This window comes from Diachasma alloeum, unplaced genomic scaffold (assembly GCF_001412515.2).
Source record: "Diachasma alloeum isolate Michigan unplaced genomic scaffold, Dall2.0 Dall_scaffold_00906, whole genome shotgun sequence".
NCBI lineage: Eukaryota > Metazoa > Arthropoda > Insecta > Hymenoptera > Braconidae > Diachasma > Diachasma alloeum.
Genome location: NW_021681024.1, coordinates 30,886 through 54,690, shown reverse-complemented (window position 1 = coordinate 54,690; position 23,805 = coordinate 30,886). Strand labels below are relative to the sequence as shown.

General features: G+C 40.0%; 2 protein-coding genes across 4 annotated transcripts in view; one reads left to right on the top strand and one right to left on the bottom strand.

The window, feature by feature from the left end:
* Positions 1–23,805, bottom strand: part of LOC107045271 (E3 ubiquitin-protein ligase MYCBP2) — a 56,834-nt gene that overhangs the window by 23,667 nt on the left and 9,362 nt on the right. For both annotated transcript variants that reach the window (XM_015267474.1, XM_015267475.1), the window contains exons 5-6: positions 19,668–23,543; positions 19,428–19,572 (exon numbers count right to left, since the gene is read on the bottom strand). In XM_015267474.1, coding sequence (XP_015122960.1) covers positions 19,428–19,572; positions 19,668–23,543 — 4,021 coding nt within the window. The remainder of the gene's footprint in view (positions 1–19,427; positions 19,573–19,667; positions 23,544–23,805) is intronic.
* On the top strand, positions 13,336–19,157 carry LOC107045273. 2 transcript variants are annotated; one of them, XM_015267477.1, is made up of 3 exons: positions 13,336–13,638; positions 14,703–15,188; positions 16,993–19,157. In XM_015267477.1, the coding sequence occupies exons 2-3, from the start codon at positions 15,021–15,023 to the stop codon at positions 18,325–18,327; spliced, it is 1,503 nt and encodes a 500-aa protein (XP_015122963.1). In that variant the 5' UTR covers positions 13,336–13,638; positions 14,703–15,020; the 3' UTR covers positions 18,328–19,157. The 2 variants fall into 2 exon arrangements, with proteins under 2 accessions (XP_015122963.1, XP_015122964.1); XM_015267478.1 differs by lacking the exon at positions 13,336–13,638 and having other exon boundaries at positions 14,217–15,188.

The window sequence follows — 23,805 nt, the reverse complement described above, 5'->3', positions numbered from 1 at the left end:
TCGATTGATAAATAAATATAGATAGCATACCAACACACATTCGTCATAATAAATCCCCATTAAAATCCTATCGAGTTGACACGAGAACAATTTAATTCGCATCTGATGCGTATATTATCACAGTGGAAATATCCATTGGGAGGAGGGTGTAAATCCACAGGGGAAAAGCGAGTATGGAGTATCATATGTATGGTTGCCGTTCCAGAGGATGATATTTTACAAAGTAGTCGAGATTTATCGCGAAAATTCATTATTTCACGAGGCACCCAGATGGTGAAAATCGTGGCTCACAGCGTTATACATTATGCAGTGTAAATAATACTGGAAAAAAAAAATTCAATAAGAGTGTGGAATGGAGAGAAGAGGATGGACTCCATATGGAATTGATCCGCCAGTTGGCCAAGCTTTTCCTCCCTGCATATGAGACACGTGCTAATAAGGCTATACATTACGGAAACTCGCAAGAAATTTGCATCGATGTACAGCGTATAGCTGATGGTACCAACAAGGCCGAGCGCGACCATTGGCCCGTCATTTCCGGTGGCTCAACCAGGATAACGATGTATAATCACGGTTGTCGGGTACGCGGTCAAGCTCCATTATAACCTGTATCCTCCAGGGATGTATAAATAACATGAATAACATAAACGAATCGATTTTATCAAATCCAAGATAAACCTCTGATAATAGATAACGACAGTGAAAATTGCCAGTTTCATGAGCACGCATGATTAATTTCAGTTGTTGAAGTAATCAAAACAATCCAATTAAAAAAAACAATCTCAAATTACCCAAGTTTATGGGAAAAAAAAAAAAACCAGTACTTGCATTCAAGTGGTAAAATACCTAGGAGGGGACGCGACTAATAAAGTGGACAAAGAGGCAGTCGTGAGGAAGTAAGGGACATCTCCTGTACATCTCCCTGTGAACACCACTCATCCCTGGGAAATGGGAGATTGCACACTGGCGGAAGTAATTGCGGAAATCGTTCGTCTTCTCCGCTCGTAAGACGACTTTTACAACCGTAATACACTTTTCACGAGCCCAAATCCTTCCCTTGGCTTTCATTATTTTCCACAGGGTTCAAACATTTATTTTTTCAATTTATTTTCTAACGTCGCGCTGACTGTATTTCGGCGATGAATCAAGACTGTATTATCTAGTGTTATATCATATGCACTAGAGACAACTATAGAATAGTGGAAAAGCTGGGATAAGGCAGCAGCCACACGAGGTGGACAACGTTCGATGCCAATCGACGATTGTGGTCACGTACTCACTTCTGTTCTCCCTCAGTAGAGGAAGTCATGGGACTCCCCCCCCCCTCCACCACCACTACCACCGCGAAATCAATACATATATTGAATAGATATAGTGGTATAGTATTTGCGATTATATCTGATATCCATTGTCGCCGTATTCAGTGGAGTTCTAGATTGGTGCATCCACATGCGCACAATTAATGTACACATGAGCAAACTTGCTGGATCTCACACCGATTCAACCCACCAGACTGCTAATCAGCGCTTTATTGGCCATAGCCAATTAACGGCTGTGATTGGCGCACAAGACATGCAAACGCATGGTACTTTGTATAATGGTCCTTTAATATATCGACATAAATGTGCAGCTCGTTGTCTATGTGACTCTCTCGATCCCAAAAGGAATTCACCTGTGAAATGAAAATGTTGAATTTTCCGTCAAATTTTTCCTTCTCTACCTAAACTCAACAACTCAGTTTGTTATTTTTCAATAGGCTATATAGGTTGTGTCGTTCAGAGGATGAGTGGTGCATCAACTTTGTTTCCCCCTTGTTGGAACCGAGTGAGCCAAGAGAGCTGTTATGGAGGAAGCTATCCATGAGCTGCTTCATTTTCCCGCTGTTTCTTTTTCCCCGTTGTACTTTTTCTTTTTTACTATTTCTGGAGTCATTCTTGCCCTCTGGCTATTGTTGTTTCTGAGTATTGTACTTCTGTAACATTGCTATGTATATTTTTCTTCCATTCCTGGATCCCTAGAGCTACACAGCAAGTTTACACGTACGCGGATTAAAGGAGATAGTGTTATCGTGTATCATCTTCTCTACAGCTGCGGTTATGGGACATATTCATTTAGGTGCTCATAACTTCTATCACATATATACACCATTTCCCCTTGATCTTCAAACAGGGAAGAACTGGGGAGAATAAAATAAAATAATTGAGGCCGTTTAAATTTCCACCACTCAACGAGTTGAGCAATTTATCACTCGCTTTTCCGCGGCTTCTCTTATTCATCTTCGCGAGTAAAAAAAAAATGAACAACTTTTTCTTTCTCATTTTCTCGGAATTTTTTCCCTCAACTTTTTATCGCGCCAATCGGTTTCTTCCTACCGCCAGCGTTGTTTTTTCACACTCTCAGATTTTTTTTTCAGTTGTGGCTCACGAAAGGGAGAACTATCGGGAATTGATCCTTCCGATTGACAACGGGCGGATTACCCGTCTGAAAAATAACCAGTCGTAAAATGGCGCATTGATAACGTCCTCTCGAGTTAAATATCGCAATCCTTTCCACTTGGAAATGCCAGCGCAGTGGCCGAAAATTATTCTTTGACTTTTAAGAGAAAAATCTTGAAACTCTTGAAAATGGCGAAAGTTCAAGCAATTATTGTCCTAAATTTCAAAATGAATAAGAAATTCCTCGGCGGATTTAATGCTCTATCCAATTATGAAATTCATAAATGCCTCTTCCTTGAAATTCAAAAAATTTTCCAAACGTGGTTAAATTAGTGGTGAAATGCATTAAGAAAAGAGAATTCATCGCAATATCCATGTTATTGGATGCTTTCTCAACCAAATGTTGCTCCACCGGAGTAGAATGAAGATGTTGAAGCGGCCCAATGCTAATGTCAACGTTGGTGTTTCTCGTCGTTGGGTGCTTGTATCTCGATGCTATGGCGAGCGACATATTCGAGAGGGTGTGAAAGCCATTGGGGTATGGCCGAGGCAAGAGTATGGGGAGTATTGGAGAGATAAAGAGGGAGATAGTCTATGGTGGATGTGTACGCAAATATGTATGCTAACGAGGAGGAGAATCCTGAATGCTGGCGTACAACACATCGCAGGTACACTAAAGCCCGATCCAATATATTGCGCTACGTGACTGCATCGCCCTATTGATGCTATGTATAATATTTCAGAGACAGGCCATTGTAAAAGCTTTCCAATCGATTGCTATCACTCATCGTTGCTCGTCATCTGGCCCTTGTAATTTTTTCACTCGCAAATATTTCTGCTAGAAAATTCCAACTAAACTATATGTCCCATCTCCTTGATATTGGATAATTAATTGAACCTGCAGATCGTACAACTTCATTCAAGTATCAATTTCATTGAATATCCTCAGTGTTACAGTGCGGTTAGCCTCTTCCGCACATAGAGAGTGGCGCTAGCGCAAGTCAACCATTACTGGCAGTCAACCGTGAACTGGCTCAAACGTTCGTAGATCATTTTATTAGAAACGCCGCGTCAGCTTACCAAAGTTATACGATGAGACACTACCATGGCAATAATGCCGACAGCTCGTTACAACGTTGATAAAGCGTATGTCTAGCACACCACCAGTTATCCTTATATTGCCCAAAACTTTGTTGCACCGGCATATAGTAACTTTTAATAATCCTTGAGATCCGGCTTTAGAGCAAAAATGAATGCTTGTTTTACTTTTTGAATTAATGATGCCGGGGAATTCGCGATGCTTTCAGGGAATACCCAGTGCAAATTCATCATCACCAGGCTTCATTTCAACCCAATTATCGCAAAAATCATTCATCTTCGTTATAGTGTCCAAAAATACATGAGTGATACGTACAAGTTTTCTATTGCGACGATATCTATTTTTCAAATCGACAAGAGGTACAAACTCAATTGACAGTGGAACGCGACACGAATATGGCCGATATATAACTACACCGGTTAACAACGTTTTCTCGTTGGGGCGTCGAGTAGCATCGAGTAATTCGATTTTCGGTTTAGGCAGAGGATGGGACAAGGGAGAGGACAAATGCGTCCTGTATGTAGGTGTACCGATAATACGACGTTCGACAGCGGTGATAGAATTTTACGTTCACGGTAACGATATTCTATCCATATTAGCAGAGAGAAAGATAAATCTGGCGAAAAACAGTTGGACCATACACTCATCTGTATATCTGACAACCAGTTTTTCCGTTTTTTTCAATGCTTCCACAGTACTCAAAGTTCCCCAATGAATGGAGTACCGCCAAGTCTCTTATTGAGCGTTATTGGTTCTGTTGTTGACTATCGTAACACACTCTGCTTTTCCTTCAGTCCTATTTACTCCTGTCTTTCAGGTTTTTTCGATGTACGTCCACACACCGGACAAACCACTAGCATATGACCGCTTCAAGCAACTCTCATTATTGCAGTCTCTCTCCTTCTGTGCCTTCGCAAACTTGTTTACTTTTATTATGATTTTTTTTTTCATTTGGGTTTCTCGAAAGGTGGGTCAAGTCCCAGGTCAGACTGATGACTTATCCAGGGAAAAACTTTGGAACCATGAATTATAAAGAATGCCAATTATTACGAATTATTTCATGTACTTGTTTTTGTTAGTTTTAAATTTGAATACTCTGATGTAATGAATGTTCACTTTGATGAATCCAATCCGAATAGACCGTCTTCCATTGGGATATTTAATACGATTTTTCAGACATGTGAAAATTGCGTAATTCCGGTAATTTCAAACCACTCTCCGATGACACCTTCAAGTCTTCCTTCATTAGCCTTCAATCTATGAATTTCACAGAAAAATATTTGATTCCAAAGCCTTCGCCAATATCCTTCACAGTTTTTCTGAGAGATGAAATTTCAATAATCCAATATATTATTTAATGCCGAAGAACAAAGGGGAGATAATCGACTGACTTGATTATCTCATCAATAGCGTACACCGAAAGACTTTTCCTTCGAAGAAAGACAAAATGAGAGATTCATCAAGACAGAGGTAAATTTAATTTCTCTCTGTTCGTCCATTTTTTCCTCTTCCATGTCGAGTAATTTGCGATTATTAAATCCTTGACATCATTAGTCTAATTGGAACATGGCACTATCGGTAATCAACTCAATGACTATTCTTATTGCTTCGTCCACTTCGGATTATGGCGTCTGCAATTGTCAATCGTGGCCTTAAAATTTCATTTCCATTGCTGTCTATAGGAAATTATATTTACGGCCTATATTTTGAATTATATTTTCATTTAAAATAACAACAATCATTAACAGCTCTCTATTTTATTTCATTATCGCATCGCCGTTGGTAAAGTCTACTGTGTGAATACGATCAAATATTTGCACGTCGCTGGACATCCAACGTGAATCATTAATTATCGGTGATTAAAAGCATACGAGTGAAAAGTACACAGAGCTGGATTTAAATAAAAACAGTGTACAGACATACGGCTGAAAAAATATGTTGACGGCGTCAGGTTTACATGAATGAATACAGAATGAAATAATAAAAATTGCAGAATTGCTTGATGACAATGATCAGTTTCGCATGAGTATCCACCACAATAGAGACAGATGAATGGAGCATTTACCTCTCCTGCTTCCTACTTTCCACCCCTACCCACCACCCCCCTTTATTTCAATGAGGGATCTCTCTCGGGATATAACTTACATTCCAGGTCACGGGAATCTTAATTGAGACATTAATTCACAGACAGATTAGCTCGATTAATCGGAAGATGTTTTACAGGTGAATTTTCCATTTCATTCATTAAGTCAAGCATTTCATCAATTCCTGACATTCACGAATATACATTTCACTGTGATATTTATACTGTTGGTGAATGGCAGGTCTTCAGGCGATGTCGACGAACGAAAACTTGAAAATCTAGGACCCAGCAGAACTCGAGTTTTGAAACTTTACTCAAGGGGAAAGGTGGCATGAATGCATTTATATATGTGCAGACATATGCAAATGGAGAAAAAAAAGAGAGGATTCCACTTCGACATACATTTGCTTTAGAAAGACAAGCCCCAACTCTGAATTGGTGTTGCAATTAAATTTGCCGGCAAAAGGCAAATAGAAAGAGAAATTAATTCAATTTTCATCGGCTTGAACGATGGAAATTTCCTCTCAGATGAATTTACATCATTGAGTGAGAATGAAAATTGTAGGTCATAAAATTGATGAACGAAGATTGTGGCAATTGCCTCCCCTCACCGCTTGAATAATGCATATATGCCTTTAGATTCAAAGCCATCCATTTTTTAAAACTGGATCCACAGTATTTTCCACAGAATGTCCTTGGCCCTATTATTATTTTTTTTCGTTATTCCCATCATCTGGATTTTCCCTTCAACCTCTCTCACTCTTGGATTTTCTCAAAGCCCATGTTTTTTTGCTACACCCATCTCTATATCATATCCAAGCTTGGTCTGGATCTTGGGAATGTAATTTCCGCGTGTGCAGGACCCGAGGAATTTGGCAGCCCGTCCAACAACGATGCAATTCCTCCGATAAAACCACTGAGAATACTCACCACCACTTCTTCGTCTCCTTCATTCTTTATCCCTCGACTTATATCCCAGCAGCTCAACCTTTGAAACGAGAAGTCCAAAGCGTTTTTTCCTCTCCACCTTCCTCATTCGATTGCACACCAAGTAAATCTCTCTGAATCCCTTGACTTTGTAGCGCTCTCCTTGCATTGACCTCAACAAATATTGTCTTTAATTTTTTCTTTCTGCTACTCAATCCATATTCTCGTGAATAGACAACGAAGGAGTGATGCAATGCGTCCCAGATCGTTATTCAAAATCATTGCACATCACTTAGAAAAAAAAAATCGTTTCCCTACCACGTCTGCTGGTCAACCTCGGCGAACTCAAATACACCACAGAGTCAGCACTACGTACATATCGGAAGTGTTATCCTCGACTCGTACGTTCCGAGTTGCAAGAGACTTCCTAGGTATATACACTTTTGTGGTTAACGCCAAGCGAATTCGCCAAAATCGAGGGGGGTGATCAAAGTTCGTGCAGGTTGAGAGTTCGGTCAACCGGAAGCTCTCGATTTATAGTTGGTGCGCGTAACGAGTGAATCCCGTGAAAGCCCAGAGTGCAAATTCCCTCACCCGAAAAATGGTTTGAAAATTGGTAATTCAGGAGAAGAATTCATATTATTTTCTTGGCAATTGTTGCATCATCGTAATTGTATTGACAATCTATGGGGAGAACTTGGTGAGCACACTTCTGCTATAGCGGTCAGCACTTATTGATAGTAATAACCTAGTCGCTGTTACTTTCGAGAAACACCGGGCCAACTTCAACTTCCGCCAACTTTTATTTTTCCCCCATTACGTACACCTGTATATACGTTTATATAGAGCGCTGGTGGAGAAGTCTGTCCATTGAAGCGTCCACAAAATGAGAAAAATTTCATGTTTTGATGGTGCTGGTGAAAATGGAAGTCAGCCAAGTCCAACGAGATTGATCTGTGTTTAAACCTCAGCGACCTTCATCAATGTGATGCAGTAATGAAATCGTCAAGTGATTCATATCCCTTCAATAAAAAATTGACTATCGATTCCTTCCCCCCCCCCCCTATTGCGAGTGATGAGGGAAATTCAAAATAATTTCGCTGGTAGGAAAGCGATCACAACTTCAAAAGTTGTTTACAGATAAACTTTTCAGAACGAGTTTGGATAAATATATTTTCCGATGAGATGATGTTGAAAAAAAAAACAATATAGTTCAATATCCATGTCCAGGTACACTTGAGCCCAACTTTTAATTTCAACTCGTGATATTGACAAGATGTCTCGAGAAAAATTGACAACTTTTCTCCACAGAAAAAAAAAATTATTCTTCCGGATACTTTGGAAACAGCTCCACCAGTGCTGATATACCTTGATACTATCAAACCCAATGCAATAATGATGTTAAAAAACCTGATGATACTTCTTACCGCCAATCATGAACTGAATTCCAGCCTCCAATGGACGCTGATTAAAAGACTTTTAGAATATATACGATGAATGGGGGTAAGGGAGTAGAGGTCGCATCGGTGGTTTGAACGACAGCCCAAGTGAATTTCCAAGAGAAGTAGCTGCGGACTGGGCTTCACCACCGGAGGAACTCCAAGGAGGTTAAGAATTCAATCTCACCGTTGGCAAACATTTTAACTTACATTTTTCCAATCTTGAAGATTGAAATTCGAGGGATCGCAGAAGGCTAGAATAAGATTGAGGGATTTGTTGGCTCTGTAGGATGAAAAGAATCTTCCATTTATTCATTTCCTCATCTTCTAATGAGAGCCGATGATGATCTATCCCTTTGACATCAGAAATTTCATAACTGGCGATTCATACCTGATTTGTTTTCTCATCACCATGAAATATTGACAATAATGATAACAATCAAAGCGAAATAGGACTTTACAATACTCGGGAAAACCTCCAGTGTCTTTAACAAAATCTGTGCTACAAAGCGCATTAGATTATGCACCACTGATGCATAAACTGCATGCGAAACGAGTCTCGCGCCTCGTTGCCCGCGAATTTACAAAATTGCATTCTCACCGTACGACATGACACGACACGAACATAAAGTACTTGAAGAGATACCTACACCAAACTGTATACACCACACACTGCCTCTCTATTCAACCAACAAGGCACTGTGTATTCAACCAAATATTCCCAGAGGATTCTCTCACTATCCCATACCCTCTCCGATATTTTTCCTTCGCTATTTCTATCCAACATGTAGTATCAAAGTCTTTACTCTTCCTTCATATGTTATGTGTCCTCAATCTCCTATTGCATGACTAAAAAGCATACATTTTCGCTGGAATTTATGGAAATATCGGCATGAAAAGCACAATTTGATGAGAAAAATAATGGAAATTGCAAAAAATTTTGCACTTTCAGGTGAACACTGTTGAGAGAAAAGTAAAATTTAATATGACTCTTTCAAGAATTGCTACTAGACTAGAATGTCAATATATTTTCAATAATGCATTTGAGGAAGCATTTGTCATATAGCGTGTCGAATGCATGTATGAATTACCCTACATGTTTATGCCCCAATCCAAACACTGATCATAGGATATACGGACAGTTGGTTAACAAGGTCAGGAATCGGTCGCAGTATTAGCAACATATCGAGTGTTCCAGGGCCTCTACACAAGTTCGAATAGAGCGGAATAGGTACCTAGGTGGTGAGTTGGTGATAGATCGCCCCAAGGATATTAACGTACCATTACATAGTGTAGATATATATGATGGGATGTAGAAGGGCCCTAGGGAAGACTAGAACGTTGGTGCACTGCTGTCACGCTAACAGGGCCGCCGCATGCTCGGGCGTTGAACAATGTGTACTGTAATTACATGGGAAAAGGGATTTACCAACTGGCGAATAGAGATGGTTCTCGATGCAGCAAAGGAACTTCATATCTTGTAATCATGGTACACAAGACGATGATTGGTACCAATCATCTTCACTGTGAGAAAAAAAAACAAATTTCTGGGATCAAGTTCATTTTTGTCACAATCCTTTTCTCGATTGGATACCGGAAGGGCTTACAGGATTATGATGAAAAGGCTGAAAGAATCAGATTGTAAAAATCTTGCCAATTAAATAAATTTTCACAGTTGTTCATCGTTAGTCAAGATATTTCAACTCAGCAAACATTAAAAGAATTCCCTCGGTGGAAATTTCGATATTAAACTCAGTATGACTAGAGGCACTTTAACAAGGATCTGCAACTAAATTCGCGAATGAAGTTATACGCTCCTGAACCATGAACATTGCTTGCAGCAGAGGAGCTCACTCACTCCATCAAAAGCCCTGTCCTCACCGACAAAACTATCTGGGCTTACGCCACTTGTATGTACACTCCATATATTCCAAAGCCACACGATCACATCGAGCAAGCTATCCTGCCCGTATCACTGGAAGATAGCCACAGCCACAATTTAGTCGAGAAACAGAAGGGGTATTTTCTGAGAAAATTGAAAGCCTAGCATTAGGATAAAAACTGGTTCGCTGGTCGGTTACCCAAGATAATCCACAAGTTTCTGGTGCATTGCTAGTACTCTCTTACGACTCACAAGCAAGAAAACGAAAAGGGACTGGTGTATTCATGGAAGGGCACCAGAAGCACAGAAAATTTGCATCTACACGACGCACCACCACGTAATGGAATTAAAACCAGGCGGCGCTCGGTGCAATTAGCTCACCCGGCTTCAGCAACATGGAATCGAAACGAACACGCATCCCAAGCCTGTATATGTATTTTCACCCCTAATCTAGCTGTATGCAAATTTCCATATGTATGTACCGACAGTGCAGACAATATGGGTGAAACATATGGGAGACTTACAGCTCAATGGACAGAATATGCATTTCGATGATTCACAAGACTAACGAACCTTATTTGCAATTTATGTATTTAGACGTGAGAAGTAATTTTTCACTGCTAACATTGACATGGCGTACACCTCAGTAGCACTCCACCCTGGTTTTTGCTCTGGAGAGTTGAGTGGATTGTTTGGTACCCAGCCTCGAGCATGTTTACGTGACGGCCCCAAGTTTTCTTTCCCTGCTAGCATTGAAATCGATTCCATTGGGGCAAACCAAATTTTACAATTCAATGAATTTCGACTGAAATTAATGAAATATCTGGATAGATTGTTTATTGCTTGAATTATTCTACAACAACTGACGGGTGAGTATTTATTGATTGACCTTCCAGGAAGTCGAATTTTTCCCCCATTCACATATATTTTATGCCGTTAATTCCTCATGTTTTCAACTCCTGAATGGCCATCAGGCTGTCAAAAACAGAAATTCTCGAATAAAATATGATTATCAATTATACTTTTTCCTCTCTCTTAATCGAATAAGCTATTTCCTCGCCGTAAAAAGCTCAATTTTATTGAATTTTCAATAAAATTCATAAGAAACTCAATTAAAATTCACAACATTAAATATACAAATGTAGGTATTACTTGAATTTCAAGGAATTTCTAACGGTCTACTCTTTGGAAATAGTTTTTTCATTTGATTTCATCATGCGCTTCTGAATTGTACCTCCAATAGTCAAATCTTTATTCTCCTGAATACACCGTGGAATGGTTGACAAAAAGAGACATTGAAAAGTAAAAGAGAACCCTATTGACTTTGGCAGTAGGAAATTGCCGAAAGCCTGGTCCAACTACTCGGGGTTCCATCCACTGAGTATTTAATCCTCCCAGACGTTTGAAGTTTTATTTCACTCTTTGTTCCCTTTCACTGCATATATATTTTTTTTTCTCGAGCTTCAAATCAAAGGAAATGTGACCGAAGTGACATAAAAGTAGTCCTGGGTAAATTGTATATGTTAGGTTTGGCTGTTGGTTGAATAATCCATATATTCGCGCCTCTAAAGATAAATAAGGGAGCCCGCATTTTTCACGCTCTCATTCAAATAAACCCGTCTCTTCAATCAAATGTCAAACAAGCTGAATGAATTTTACATTAAATGAGAAAGTAAATGTTGATATGGTCCATATTTGCAAACTAATTAATGACCGAACTAATTATCCCCAGAGGCTTTGAGGATTTTATAACCAAGTTAATCCCTCCAATCTCTACTAAAAATAATTTCGCTCAATTTTTTTACTCCCGACGTATCCCGATTCTGGTTTTGTGCACTCGACTTTCACGTACTGAATTTCAATTGCAGAAAAGACGGAACTTCCGGCTTCAAAGTTGAAGGGAAATCCGATCTTGATACTCACCCTTTTCTGAGATCATGAACTCTCACTATTTTTGTACGCTTCCCGCCTCCCAGTATCTCTACGTTGGTAGTTGTTGAAAGATAAAATCGTTGAGAACTTTTACAACGACGCGTGCATCGTACATGCCGTCGAATACCTAATGCGCCAGTTTTTTACCATAAAAAATTCCCTCAACTAGCTGCTGAACTCAATGGGAAGAAATATTCTTGCTTGAAAGAAAAATTATTTTGCATTGCAAACTTCACTTTTCCAATAGTTGGATAAGGGCTAGTAAACCATTCTACGAACGATAAATCGAAAAGAGCGAACAAGTGGAGGAAAATGATAAGACGAAGCCGAACGGAAAACATATGAAACTGGAAAATAAACAGTGAAGGTTGGAGAAATGTAAGATGCAGTAAAGTCGTGGATTTGTAAGACCTTTCGATTGATGCAATATAATACTTGACCCAGCGATATGAAATAAAATCCAAAGATCATTTCGGTCTTTCGTATTTCCGAGAATGGAAAAAAGAAATGGTCAATAAATGGAGGTACTCAGTTTTCTTTTTAGCGAAGGTTCGTTTTTATCGTACGTCTCGCGTGATTAATCAACGGTTAATTAATGTCCCATGGAATATTCACTGCGTGGCAGCCACAGCGTCACTTAGCCTCTACTGTCGTCCTGCTCATTTGAAAAATGCCTGCGCCAATTCATTTTTCAATAATAAGAAAATGCTGGAGAGTGCATTAAACGTATAGATAGAATTTCTCTCGCGAATAATATGATATGATATAAGAGCCTTTTACATATGTCCTGGGGTGACTGAACTATCAAAAGATTAATTAAAATTATCTAAAAAATTAAGATATTGTCAGAAATAGAAATGACGTGTTTAAGTCTGTAAAGGAATAATTTTATTCTATTCATCAAAGCTCTCTTGCATTATCTACTCCTATTCATACAACGAAATTTATCGGATAACACGTGCATTTCTTCTGATTGCTAAAGAAATTCAGAAAAATTGTGACGGTGGAGGAAGTGCAAGGTGCATGCATGCTATTAAAATATAAATGAGACGCACATATAATGCAGTCATGCAAAAATACCTGCGCCAATTCATTTTGCATCAATAAAAAAAGTGCTAGAGTGCATAAAACGCATAAATCGAATCACCCTCCAGCTTTTTTCCTCATATCCTAGGGTGAATGGCATCCCTAACAGCCACCAAAAGATTAATTGCAACCACATGAAAAATAGAATGGCATGTTTAAGTTTCATCGCATTAACTGAAGCCAATCGTATAACGAAATTTATCGGATAACCTGTGCATTTCTGCAGATTACCGATGAAATTTCGCAAAAATTGTCATGATCGAGGGAGTGCAAGGTGTATGATATTGGAATATAAGTGAGAGTCGCATATATAATGCAGAGAGTGTGGATACACCAGTGGAAGAGGTAGTGGGAGAATAACTGCGCGCGTGCGAGAGTTGTTGAGGAGTAGGGAGCGCGATAACGCTGTCGGCTGAGAGGTACAAACCCGTAGGAGAATTCGAAAGGCCAACAGTCTCTGGCTGTGCGCCGTTCAACGACATTCACTCATCCCCATCCGAAACGCGAAAAGACTAAATACATTAAGCATATCCTGGAGGATAAATTGGGGAAACTATATAATTCGTAGTAATCGGTGTAATGAAAATATGGACATAGTGAACGTTTGATTCTCATGGAATAAAAACAACGAAATGACATGGAAGTGAACGCAGCAATCAATTTTATCAATGAGGGCATTTAGTGTGACACTTCCCCATTACCCCCTCCGGAATAATCTTATCTCACTGAGAGGAGCAAATAATTCAAGTGTTGGTGTATGTGTCACATGTCAGAACATCATACTGTAGATAATTTTCATTGGTTTCAATTAATTAAATCGTCTGCTGTATAGAAAGCCACCAACGGGTTGAACGAAAATACAAGTGGAGTAGATAGGAGTCTCACTGAGCAGATGTCTGGCACTTTATTTACGCTTAATGTTAACATTCTCAAGAGTACTATGCAATGTGCCAGCTTGAGAAAGTCAATTCAAACAATTTTTTATCTTTCAATTTCAAATGAGGATAGATGCTTAGAGTTCTCTCCCCCTTGTAACTACGAGAGAATCAAGAGTCACGTCTCAGAAAATAGAAGATCATATCAATCGGCATCAATCACACCGAAGGACCATAAATTCCCATTGTAATTATCAGATGAGCTCCCGAGAGACGCCTCAAGCTGAATTTGAATTCATGAATATCCACTGAGTGACGTGTAAATCATACGCGAATGAAATATTTAATCACCGTGTGTAGGGACAGTAATTATGCAATGTTAAAAATGTGGAACACTGCTAATTACCGTTGTAACTGAAAACTGAATTGATGCGTCTCTTCCATCATTCCCCCAATTATTTCCATTCTGAATGGCTTGAATTTATAAGTGTCAATCTTCGTGGCATTGCAGTAGTGAAATTTCTGGAAAATATGAAAATTTAAATAATTACGCGGTGGATAATGTTTCCGGTGTGAACTCCAACCTTTACATAGCTGTGGAGACAGAGATTCTCTTCATGGCTCTCTGGGTTTAGAATTTTTTTTCATCCTTCTTTTTTTTTATCTTTTGAAGCTGGGAAAAAAGCCAACAGCTACTCGTGATAAAAGTCTAGAACTAACAGTCTACAAACTGTATATACTTTAAAAATGAATTTACCCATTGAAATAACGTTATTCTGAGGGAAATCTCGAGAACAAACTGAAGTGTGTGTATGTAAGCTACAATTTGGAGTGTCGCTTAGAACTTGCCGCAAATCCACTCTGTCGAATACAAATTAGTAGTGCTGAAAGCCACTTTACCGAGAAACTACGATAATCCAAGCATGAATTTTTATTCATTCCAGAAGGACTATCTCACGATCAGCACCAAGAGGGGACAAAGGGAATACTCCAATTGACATTACGTGATGCAGCACCTGACGCAATTTCCAATATTATCATCTAAAAACTGAATATGAACTGATAAATTTCAAAAGTGCCATTTCATTGATGGATAATAGAAGACAAATGGAGGAACAATCGAGGGATTCTCCCCTTCCCCAATGCTTATAGTGATAAAGCCCAACAATAGTCCCTAGACCAACGTAAAAGATGTAGGAATTTCGACAAATGGAATTTTCAACGAATTGCTAACTGCCGATTTAAGGGATAAACAGTGGAAAATGGGAGCAATCAAGCTCCTGCTCAGTAGTGTCGTCGTTTCCTTATTTTTGAGTGGTTTATCGAGAACAATTGCTGCCTCAAATACACAAGAGGGAATGTGCAGTTCATCGGCATGCAATTGTGATTCTTACGGTCGACTCACCTGCAATTGTGCAGATCAAGTTGAGGTACGTATTCCTCAATTCAAATGTACATTTTTTAATCATAAAGGGGATGAGAGAAAGAAAAAACACAGTACACGAATAAAACTGAGGAAATTGGGGAATAAAAACGCTCACTCTTTAGCACAAGAGTCGAGACCGGAGTTCAATTTTCCCCCAATGTGTGTATGTTTATTTTCTCGTTTTAGCCATAGGCGAAACCGCACGATTCTCGTTACTCTAATTTTTACTATTTCATCGGACCAATCACGAATTCTCGTTCACTCTTGATTGTTGATTTCTTATTCGTGATTGGCAATTTTCACCACACACACACACACACACACACACACATCTATCCCCAAAATTCCGATTTCCCTATTTTTACGTTTATTCATGCGCCACAATGGTGATTTAGTCAAAAAATATACATACTTCGAATGGAGTAAAGTTATGGGTTGAGGCGGAGTAAGCCTCACCGTTTATTCTCCACCATGTAATGAAGGAGAAATACAAAGCTGAAGAGGAAAGAATGGACGAGGGTTCCGTGACGCCATAAAACACCAAACCATAAAATCCGCGCCCGTAACGAAATAAACGAATATAATAAACTCAACAACAATTTTAGCCGTTGAATATTTTCTTTTTGCCATACAAGAAAAAAAAAACAAGTTGAGCAACGGATTAATTTGAACAAGAGAAAAAAAAGAGAATCATAAATATATGTAAGGTGAAACACGCACCATCAATTTGTTGTCGGGAGAACGAACTCCTTGAGCAATCGTGACTGTAAATATGTTTAGTCTCAAATTCTTCAACAATTTTTGTCCTTCTTTCAATCAACTTTAACCTCCAACTTACTATTATCCTCATTTTTAACGCACATCAGCGGACAAAATTAGTCATTTCAAATTATTCTTATTCCCAAGGTGAAAATTAAAAGTCATAAATAATCAAGGTTCCAGACAGCGGAACCCTCTGTGCACGGTATATATTGTACGCCGAACCCTAGCTATATAACAAACAATACGAAAGTCTCGCAATGCCGGAGGAAATTGTTCCCCATAAATCCTTTATGGATCGTAAAAGGCGCGTTTCGTTCCGACGTTTCTAATCGCGAGAATGATTATTCGTACGATACAACTGTTATAAAACGTTGAATAATAATTAATTTTGATATTTCGCAAAGTATGTGTGGCCTTTTTCCTCACCTATCATCGTTATATTTGAAGAACGGTGAATCAAATAAGGCCATAGAATGGAATAGAATAAAAAATGATGTAAAATGGGTTGTAAGATGTATGCAGGTGCAAAAAGGTTTTCATGAGAGCCCTGTTGAACTGCCGTGAAGGAAGGGGGCGTAGTAAAGAAAATGCTCGAGCAATAATATTCAGATTCCGGACGTGAGCGAGCTCACACGATATTTATTGCATCGCCTCGGGTACGTGCCTCCGAGGACTTCTCGTCCTGACCCTCCATTCTTTTCGTCCATCCATTACGAAACCTGCGTCTGAAGGCTTTATAAAAATGCCCTCTCATGTTACCATTCATCAATTATAATGAAAACGTTTTCATCCCCTAATTTTAAAGAATCATCGCAACCCGTTTTAATTGAATTCACAATCAATCTGATGTTGATAACAATATTCTCGGAATGCGGACGCGCGACACATGACGCGACCATTTGATTTTCCACAAAGCACACATGAGTCATTGTAAACTCGACAAAGTCGGATGTTCTATCGGAATACCCTTTATCTAATGCTCACAATGCTATCAATATCAACTGTTTATTTTTTCATTGACAGCAATTATTATTGTTGAATTTCAGGAGTTGATACTAACATCAGACGGTGATCAGCCCCTGAGTTCTTTCACCAATTGGATAACTATCCGCAACTGTCCATCAGTTATTCTCATGAATTCAAGCCTCGCAAAAATGACTAATTTGAGATCCATCGAATTGCTCGACATCAACAACCTAACGCTATTCACCGAGAGTTTTGAACTATCACCAAAGACCATGCGTACGAGTGTATCCATTAGATCATCGAGCATCGAGGTACTGCCGAGCTACACATTTCGCGGTGATATGGAAGCCATAAGCTTTGAAAACGTCCAAATAAATCTCGTTAATGCCTTTGCCTTTGCGAATTTAGCTGGGACTGAAACATTAAGACTAGAGGACTGTCGATTTGAGATAATAGAGGAACAGGCATTTAAGAAATTTGATGTCAACTATCTTCATATTATACGAGGAACACTTGGCTCAGAAGTTCCAAGCAGAGCAATGAACGATATCGAAGTATTCACAACATTTCGGTTGGATGGCGTTCAAATGGGATTAGTCAAGAGTTCAGCGTTTGTCATAAAGAAACCAAAAACAGTATCCATTCAAAATTGCATAATCGAGAGTTTAGAGGCCGGAGCATTTGACATTGCTGCGACGGGTGGTGTACACATAAAGAATAATACATTCAGAAATCTAGTGACGGGTTCTTTCTTAGGAATACGAGGGGATCCTGAGGATGCTGGAATCAGGTCTAATTCGAATTACGACATAACATTTACGAATAATACTTTGGATTACTTTGAAGAGGGCTCAGTGATGTTTAATCGAGACAGTTTTAAACCAGTTATCGACAATGTCTTTATCAATCGTACCTGTGACTGCAGTTATTTGAAGCCATGGACAAATAATGTGTTGAATTACACAATTTATTCTCGGTTCTACCACTCATTTTCGTCACAATCTGCTCGAAAAACAACTTTTGATCCAATTGAAGAGGGGACATTTTTGTGCGCCGATGATTCCTGGAATTTTGTGAGTTTCACTGAATTCGAGGGAAGAAATTGTACACTGGGGAGCTCTATAATGTTCCTACTGTTGGGAGCTGTTGGCCTCATCGTCATACTAATCATTGGAATTGGAATGATTATCTGGTGCTGTAAGGAGCACGGTGGACACGAGAGATGGATGAGTGTACCAACAAGTGCGCCGGATGTTGTTTCCCAGAAGAATGGAGTGATTGGAAGAAATGGATCGACACCGAGTGGCCCCGTTGACAGTAGAATTACCATGGTTGTTCCCGATGGAAGACTCTACCGAGAGACTGAATTTCACGTTATTGTGGAAAAGGCAGAACCATTGACCACTGAATTGTAACGAGAGCCTTCGCGCTCCTCTGGATCAGACAGTAATTGGAATGAGATCCTCAAAGAGCGCGAATTTCGTGTGTATAAATTGTGAAGTGATACCTGTTTCAACTCAAGTTTAACAAACTACTCAGTGTACTCAGTGTATGCAGAATAAATGCTTGGGTATTTCAAAGACATTTTTTTCAAAATGAAATTTATAGTATTAAAGCAAACGGAGGGGGAGGACGTGTCCGCATATCAAATATCGATTGATTCCGAACTCCTATGTGTCATATAGAGAGAAGATGGATATCAAAATTTCCAAGTCTAGCTTTGTTCCATGTTTCAAGTGATGTAGTGTCTAGTTTTTTTTTATATTTATGAATACTGTATTTCGTTGTCTGTAAAGAAAAAAATTTTACCTGATCCAATCGATTGATTTGTGTTCAAATTGTACCAAAAAGTGATGAATCGAAAAATATACTGGACAATTGTGCCATAATTGAAACACATACGATTCCAAAAGAACAAATCCCGTGAGAATGCAATGATTATTATCAACTACGAAGGCAGTAAAATTTATCTCCATTGAAAAGAAATAATAAAACAAGAACCTTGACCTCGTTCGTGATGAAATACGTGACGAGGAAGTAATTATCGCCATCAAAAACTCGATACCAATTAACACATTTCAAATGAGAAATAAATAACTGTTGAATTGTTTCTCGTAACGCAATTGTTTAGTTCTAATTATCGTGAGACTGTGATATTACAGAACAGCCCATCCTGTAATAATTTGTTTTACATCGAAGCGCTCTCAATCGACAAGAGTGAATGAATAAAAATTCTACGCTGATTGATAATAATTAAAGCACTTAAAAATATCAGTATTTTACTTGATAAACCCGATATCCTATTGTCTCGACGGACTAACCAGTGAATTTCAAGCTAGCAGTCAACAATTGTCACCAGTTAGTCGAGCGGCATTAAACTCCACTCGACACGTATCAAACTGTCGAGTTGACTCAATTCGTTTGACAATGCTATCCGATTAGGTATCCAACGCCACTTCATGCTCAATCACAAATTGCAAAGTTATAATGAATATTTCATAATTTTGAAACTCACCTAAACGGCAGAACTCCGTCGAGAGCTTGGGAGATTGACAGAGGCGATGAGAGTGCAAATCCTCGCCCCAGGAGTGATGAATGCATTGAAAATATTCTCTTTGCTGTGTCCTGAGCTATTTTCAAGTTCTCCTCGATCTCTTCAACTGCACAAAAGCAAAGAACAAAAGAAAATGAATGAAACATTTTCATCGGATTTTATAACACAATAGGAAATAATAAAAGCCGTTGGTATACTCACTGGAAACAGTGGGTAACGTGAGATTTTTTTTCATGAGACTGGCCGCACATGCACCACCAAGAAATGCAAGCTCAATTTCCAAGTTTTTCAGGCCATTGCCGGAGGAGAGCCAGTCGTATCCAACAACCAGACATTTGAATCCATAGGTGACCGACATATCATCTTTCATATAATCCGATGCAGTTTCCAGTGAGAAAATCACTTCATTTCCTGGAAGTACTACAGCACTCTGAGGCCACTGACTCGGAATATTACTCATTTTATGTAAAACTGGTATATTGAAACTGTCTTCCTTATCCCCCGTAATATTAGGAATGTACAGTTGTAGATAGTCCTCGGGCTGACACGTACCACACTCTGATGTAAATTCAAGAGTTATCCATTTAACACTATTGGGAAATGCAACTTTATAGCACGAAACACTAGCAGGCTTGTAGGGATGGTCACTCTCGATCCATGTATAATGATGGCTAGTAGTTGCGGGAATGGAGTTATGGCTGGGTCCCTCGCTGTCCTGTGAGACTTGCGAGACGCCCATGGCATTTAGTAAATTGAGCCCAGCCACGTGTGGTAGCATCTCTTGAATTAATGTTAAAACCTGAACGCCACTTCGTGGATCTGACGTTGCAAGTGGACTGATGTGTGCCATAACTAATGGTAGAAGTGTTGTGACGAATGTTGCATTACCAAGAACTTCAGCTGTAACCAAATCCTCAGCACGATCTCTCGCTAGGGACAAAATTTCATTGGCACGATGAATAATTGTTGTGGTCATGGCCAATGTACATTTTCTCGCTTGCATTTCTCCAATAGCTTTGCTCGTCTGGGGGCTCTCAGAATCTTGGGGATTTGCATAATACAGTATGTGAGGAATTTGACCCCTGGCTTGAGTCGTACCATTGAAGCTCAGGGAGCAAACTGAAAATGTAAAATTGGTCCCATCTGGTCCTCGCACAATGCTGAGACCGCCATCACCATTACTAGTACGTCCACCATGATTTCTCAATCTAATAGCATACTTGACATTCTCCTTGATCGGCACTGGCTTGCTAAATTTCAATTCGACAATATCATTAATACAGTCGTCAGGTCCAAACGAGCCTCGAGTAAAATCCAAACTACTCCATCTCTGCGTGTGGGAAGGCTCATTCCCAGTGTTGTTTAAATCATCCAACAATTCGAGTTCATAATTATAAACCCCAACACCCCCATAAATACCAATTCCCGCAACCACAATTCCGGGCTTGTCGACGGAGAAACAAATGGCATCCGGTGATCCATTTCCCGTATTCCAAGTTCTCGTTTGATTAGTTCTAGTGAATCTCGAAGGTGTTGTGTACATAAATCTACCACAAGCTGCTTGTATTTCGTCCTCATTTCCACTAGATTGCGCCGCCAATTCAGCAATGACACGGGCCAATAGATAACAACAATGTAATCCCAAATTTGGCAGAGAATTACATTTCTCACGAAACAGTGACTTCTTAACTGGTATAAGAATTAAATCTAACAGTCGATCGAGAACTTCACGAAATGACCAATTGAAGATCTCACGGCCGGTTGATTCTACCTGTGACTTATAGCTCATTTGCTCGACTAGAATGGGATAATGATGGGTTTCAGTGGAATTCATCATTGGTAAACCGGCATTGTCTGATGGGCTCAATTGCCTCTTGATGCCATCACTGCTGTCCATGACATTATTCAGGATCGGAAAGGTCGACCTCAACCGTACCATGGAATTACACAGAGATGCCAAAACAGCTGAGAGAAGACGATCTTTGCTAGTCGTCCCCTGATCTTTATCGATTTCAGACAAAAGTTCACAGAGTGATGTCCACTTGAGGTAGGCAGTCGGATAAAATGCATGATAGCAGGCGACAAATGTCTTGTGGCACTCGTCAAGAATCAATCCTATCATTTTATTCCCAGTATTATCAGTCTTCCTCGTTTTTCCTTTAGAAGACTTGAAGTTGGTGGGAACTGGATCTGACAAAATTTGACGAAGAAGTGCTCGAACTTCCCCGATGCACTCGGCCAATCTAACAGACTCCGGTGGGGTTTTCTTCAGCGGTTGAATCGGATAAATTTCATTGGTATATGTTCTCAACAGTCTCAAACTCGCCTCGCTGATATAAACGAGATGATCCATCTCCAAAACTGAGTGATGACTCGTCACTCGGTGTACTGTATCAGAGAGACTAGCCTTCAAAGTATTCCAGCTCCATTGAAGAAGAGAAATGAGCGACTGGAAGCAATCCTTTGTTACCATTCTACTGAACTCCCTCCTGAGAATATAGACAGGTTCTGTTTGGTCCCTTGGTCGATTAGGCGATTGATTTTCAGGTGTAATAACACGATAAAGCAACTGTGGAATTTGTCCAGCATTCACATCAGTTCCATTATTCGATTTCTTCGATGATTTGAAATAAAACATTACTTGATCCTCAGCAGTGACCATCGCCTGTCCACCGGATCCACAATCACTGGAGGGTCCACTCACTCTAGCCCAAGCAACGTACCACCGATTGGCTTGAAGTTGAACAGGTTCTTCAAATAATATAGAGTACTTTTGACGTGGCTCACACTCGTAAGGAATCTCTTCAGTCTCAGCCAGCAATTCGCCATCATTCTCTTGATCCCCACCATCAATTCCAATATCAAAGAGCCTAATCTTGGCTGTGTATTCTCCACGACCACCGAAAAGTCCATAACCACCGAGCAAAATATCAGTATCAGCCATGAACCTAATGGCTTCGATGGAATGCCCCGAGTAACCCCATCCACCCCCATGATTCTCAAACCTGGACACTGTCACATAATCCTCTCGACTGTACACTTTATCCTGATTCGATTGATTAGTTTCATTCTCCTCGACAACCATTAGCCTCTCGTCCTGAGCCTGTGTCAGAGTGTCGAGACACCCCAGGAGGTGCATAGCTGCCTGCGTTCGTGTGACAAAACAGAAAGGAATCACCGGGAGAGAGAGTCCTGGGCTTAAAATCAAGGCATCAAGACTCGGAATACTCCTGGCTTCCGTCGAAATCACATTATGTGGACTCAATTCATTTGTCGAAGAGTTGAAACTCCAAATGACATTGTAGAGTGAATCTAAACACGCTGCACACTGATTAAAGTCCACTTGATCATTCCCAGTGAAACTGTTGCAGCTGCCATCCCTCTTATTGATCACCAGACACTTGAAAGTATTTGAATGCTCCTGCTGATGGGGAATAAGTAGAATACAGCTCTTATTCGCCAGTACTGTACTCTTGTTGAGACTGATTGAATTAATCTCATCGACTTTAATGTACGTTTGATCTCCAGCTGCCCCCACCCATGTGGCACGTCTTCCCCATCGAGCCCCGATATTTGGCACAATATTTGGAAAACTATGCCATGGCTGTGACCTCTCAGATCGACGTGACGCGACTGAATTCGCCTCATTCTGGCCATTCCACCAATTCATCCCCAATTGTCCTTTCTGATAAGCACCGAATGTGTAGACTTCACCTCTTGAGGTCAGCACAGCAGTGTGATTACTCCCCGCGACCACCTGTGTAGCAGTTGTTGGTATCTTGACTTGAACGGGTCCGGCGTGAGCCACTAAATCACCAACACCAAGCTGCCCATACAAGTTGCTGCCAAAACTCCAGACTTCTCCGTTTTGCAGGAGTACCACTGTGTGATGAAGTCCACACGTCACTTGAATAACTGGACTGTCGCTTGGAATTGGCACTCGAGCTGGTGGTATGCTGGCAATTCTCGTTGCATCACCTCGCTCCACATCACTCCCTCCAACGCCATCCTCTGCGAGTAGGCTACTTAAAGGCACTTTTCCAGGACTCGCTTTACCAGCTACTGCACTTGGACCAACTGCAACAAAACAAACAAGAACAATTAATGACCAATTGTTATAATTTTGGCCGTGACTATTCGCACCATTGCATGAATCACTCCCGTACACTCCATACACTCCACGCATGCGTGAAGTTTGTGTGTTTCACGCAGTTGAAGTTTCATACTACTGTGTGTTTCACGGAACCCAAATTTCCTCAGGAATCCAATGGAATAAGTTGTAAGGCTCTATCTCTCATAGTTTCCGAGATAATCGCGAAAAACGAAAGTACCAAAACAA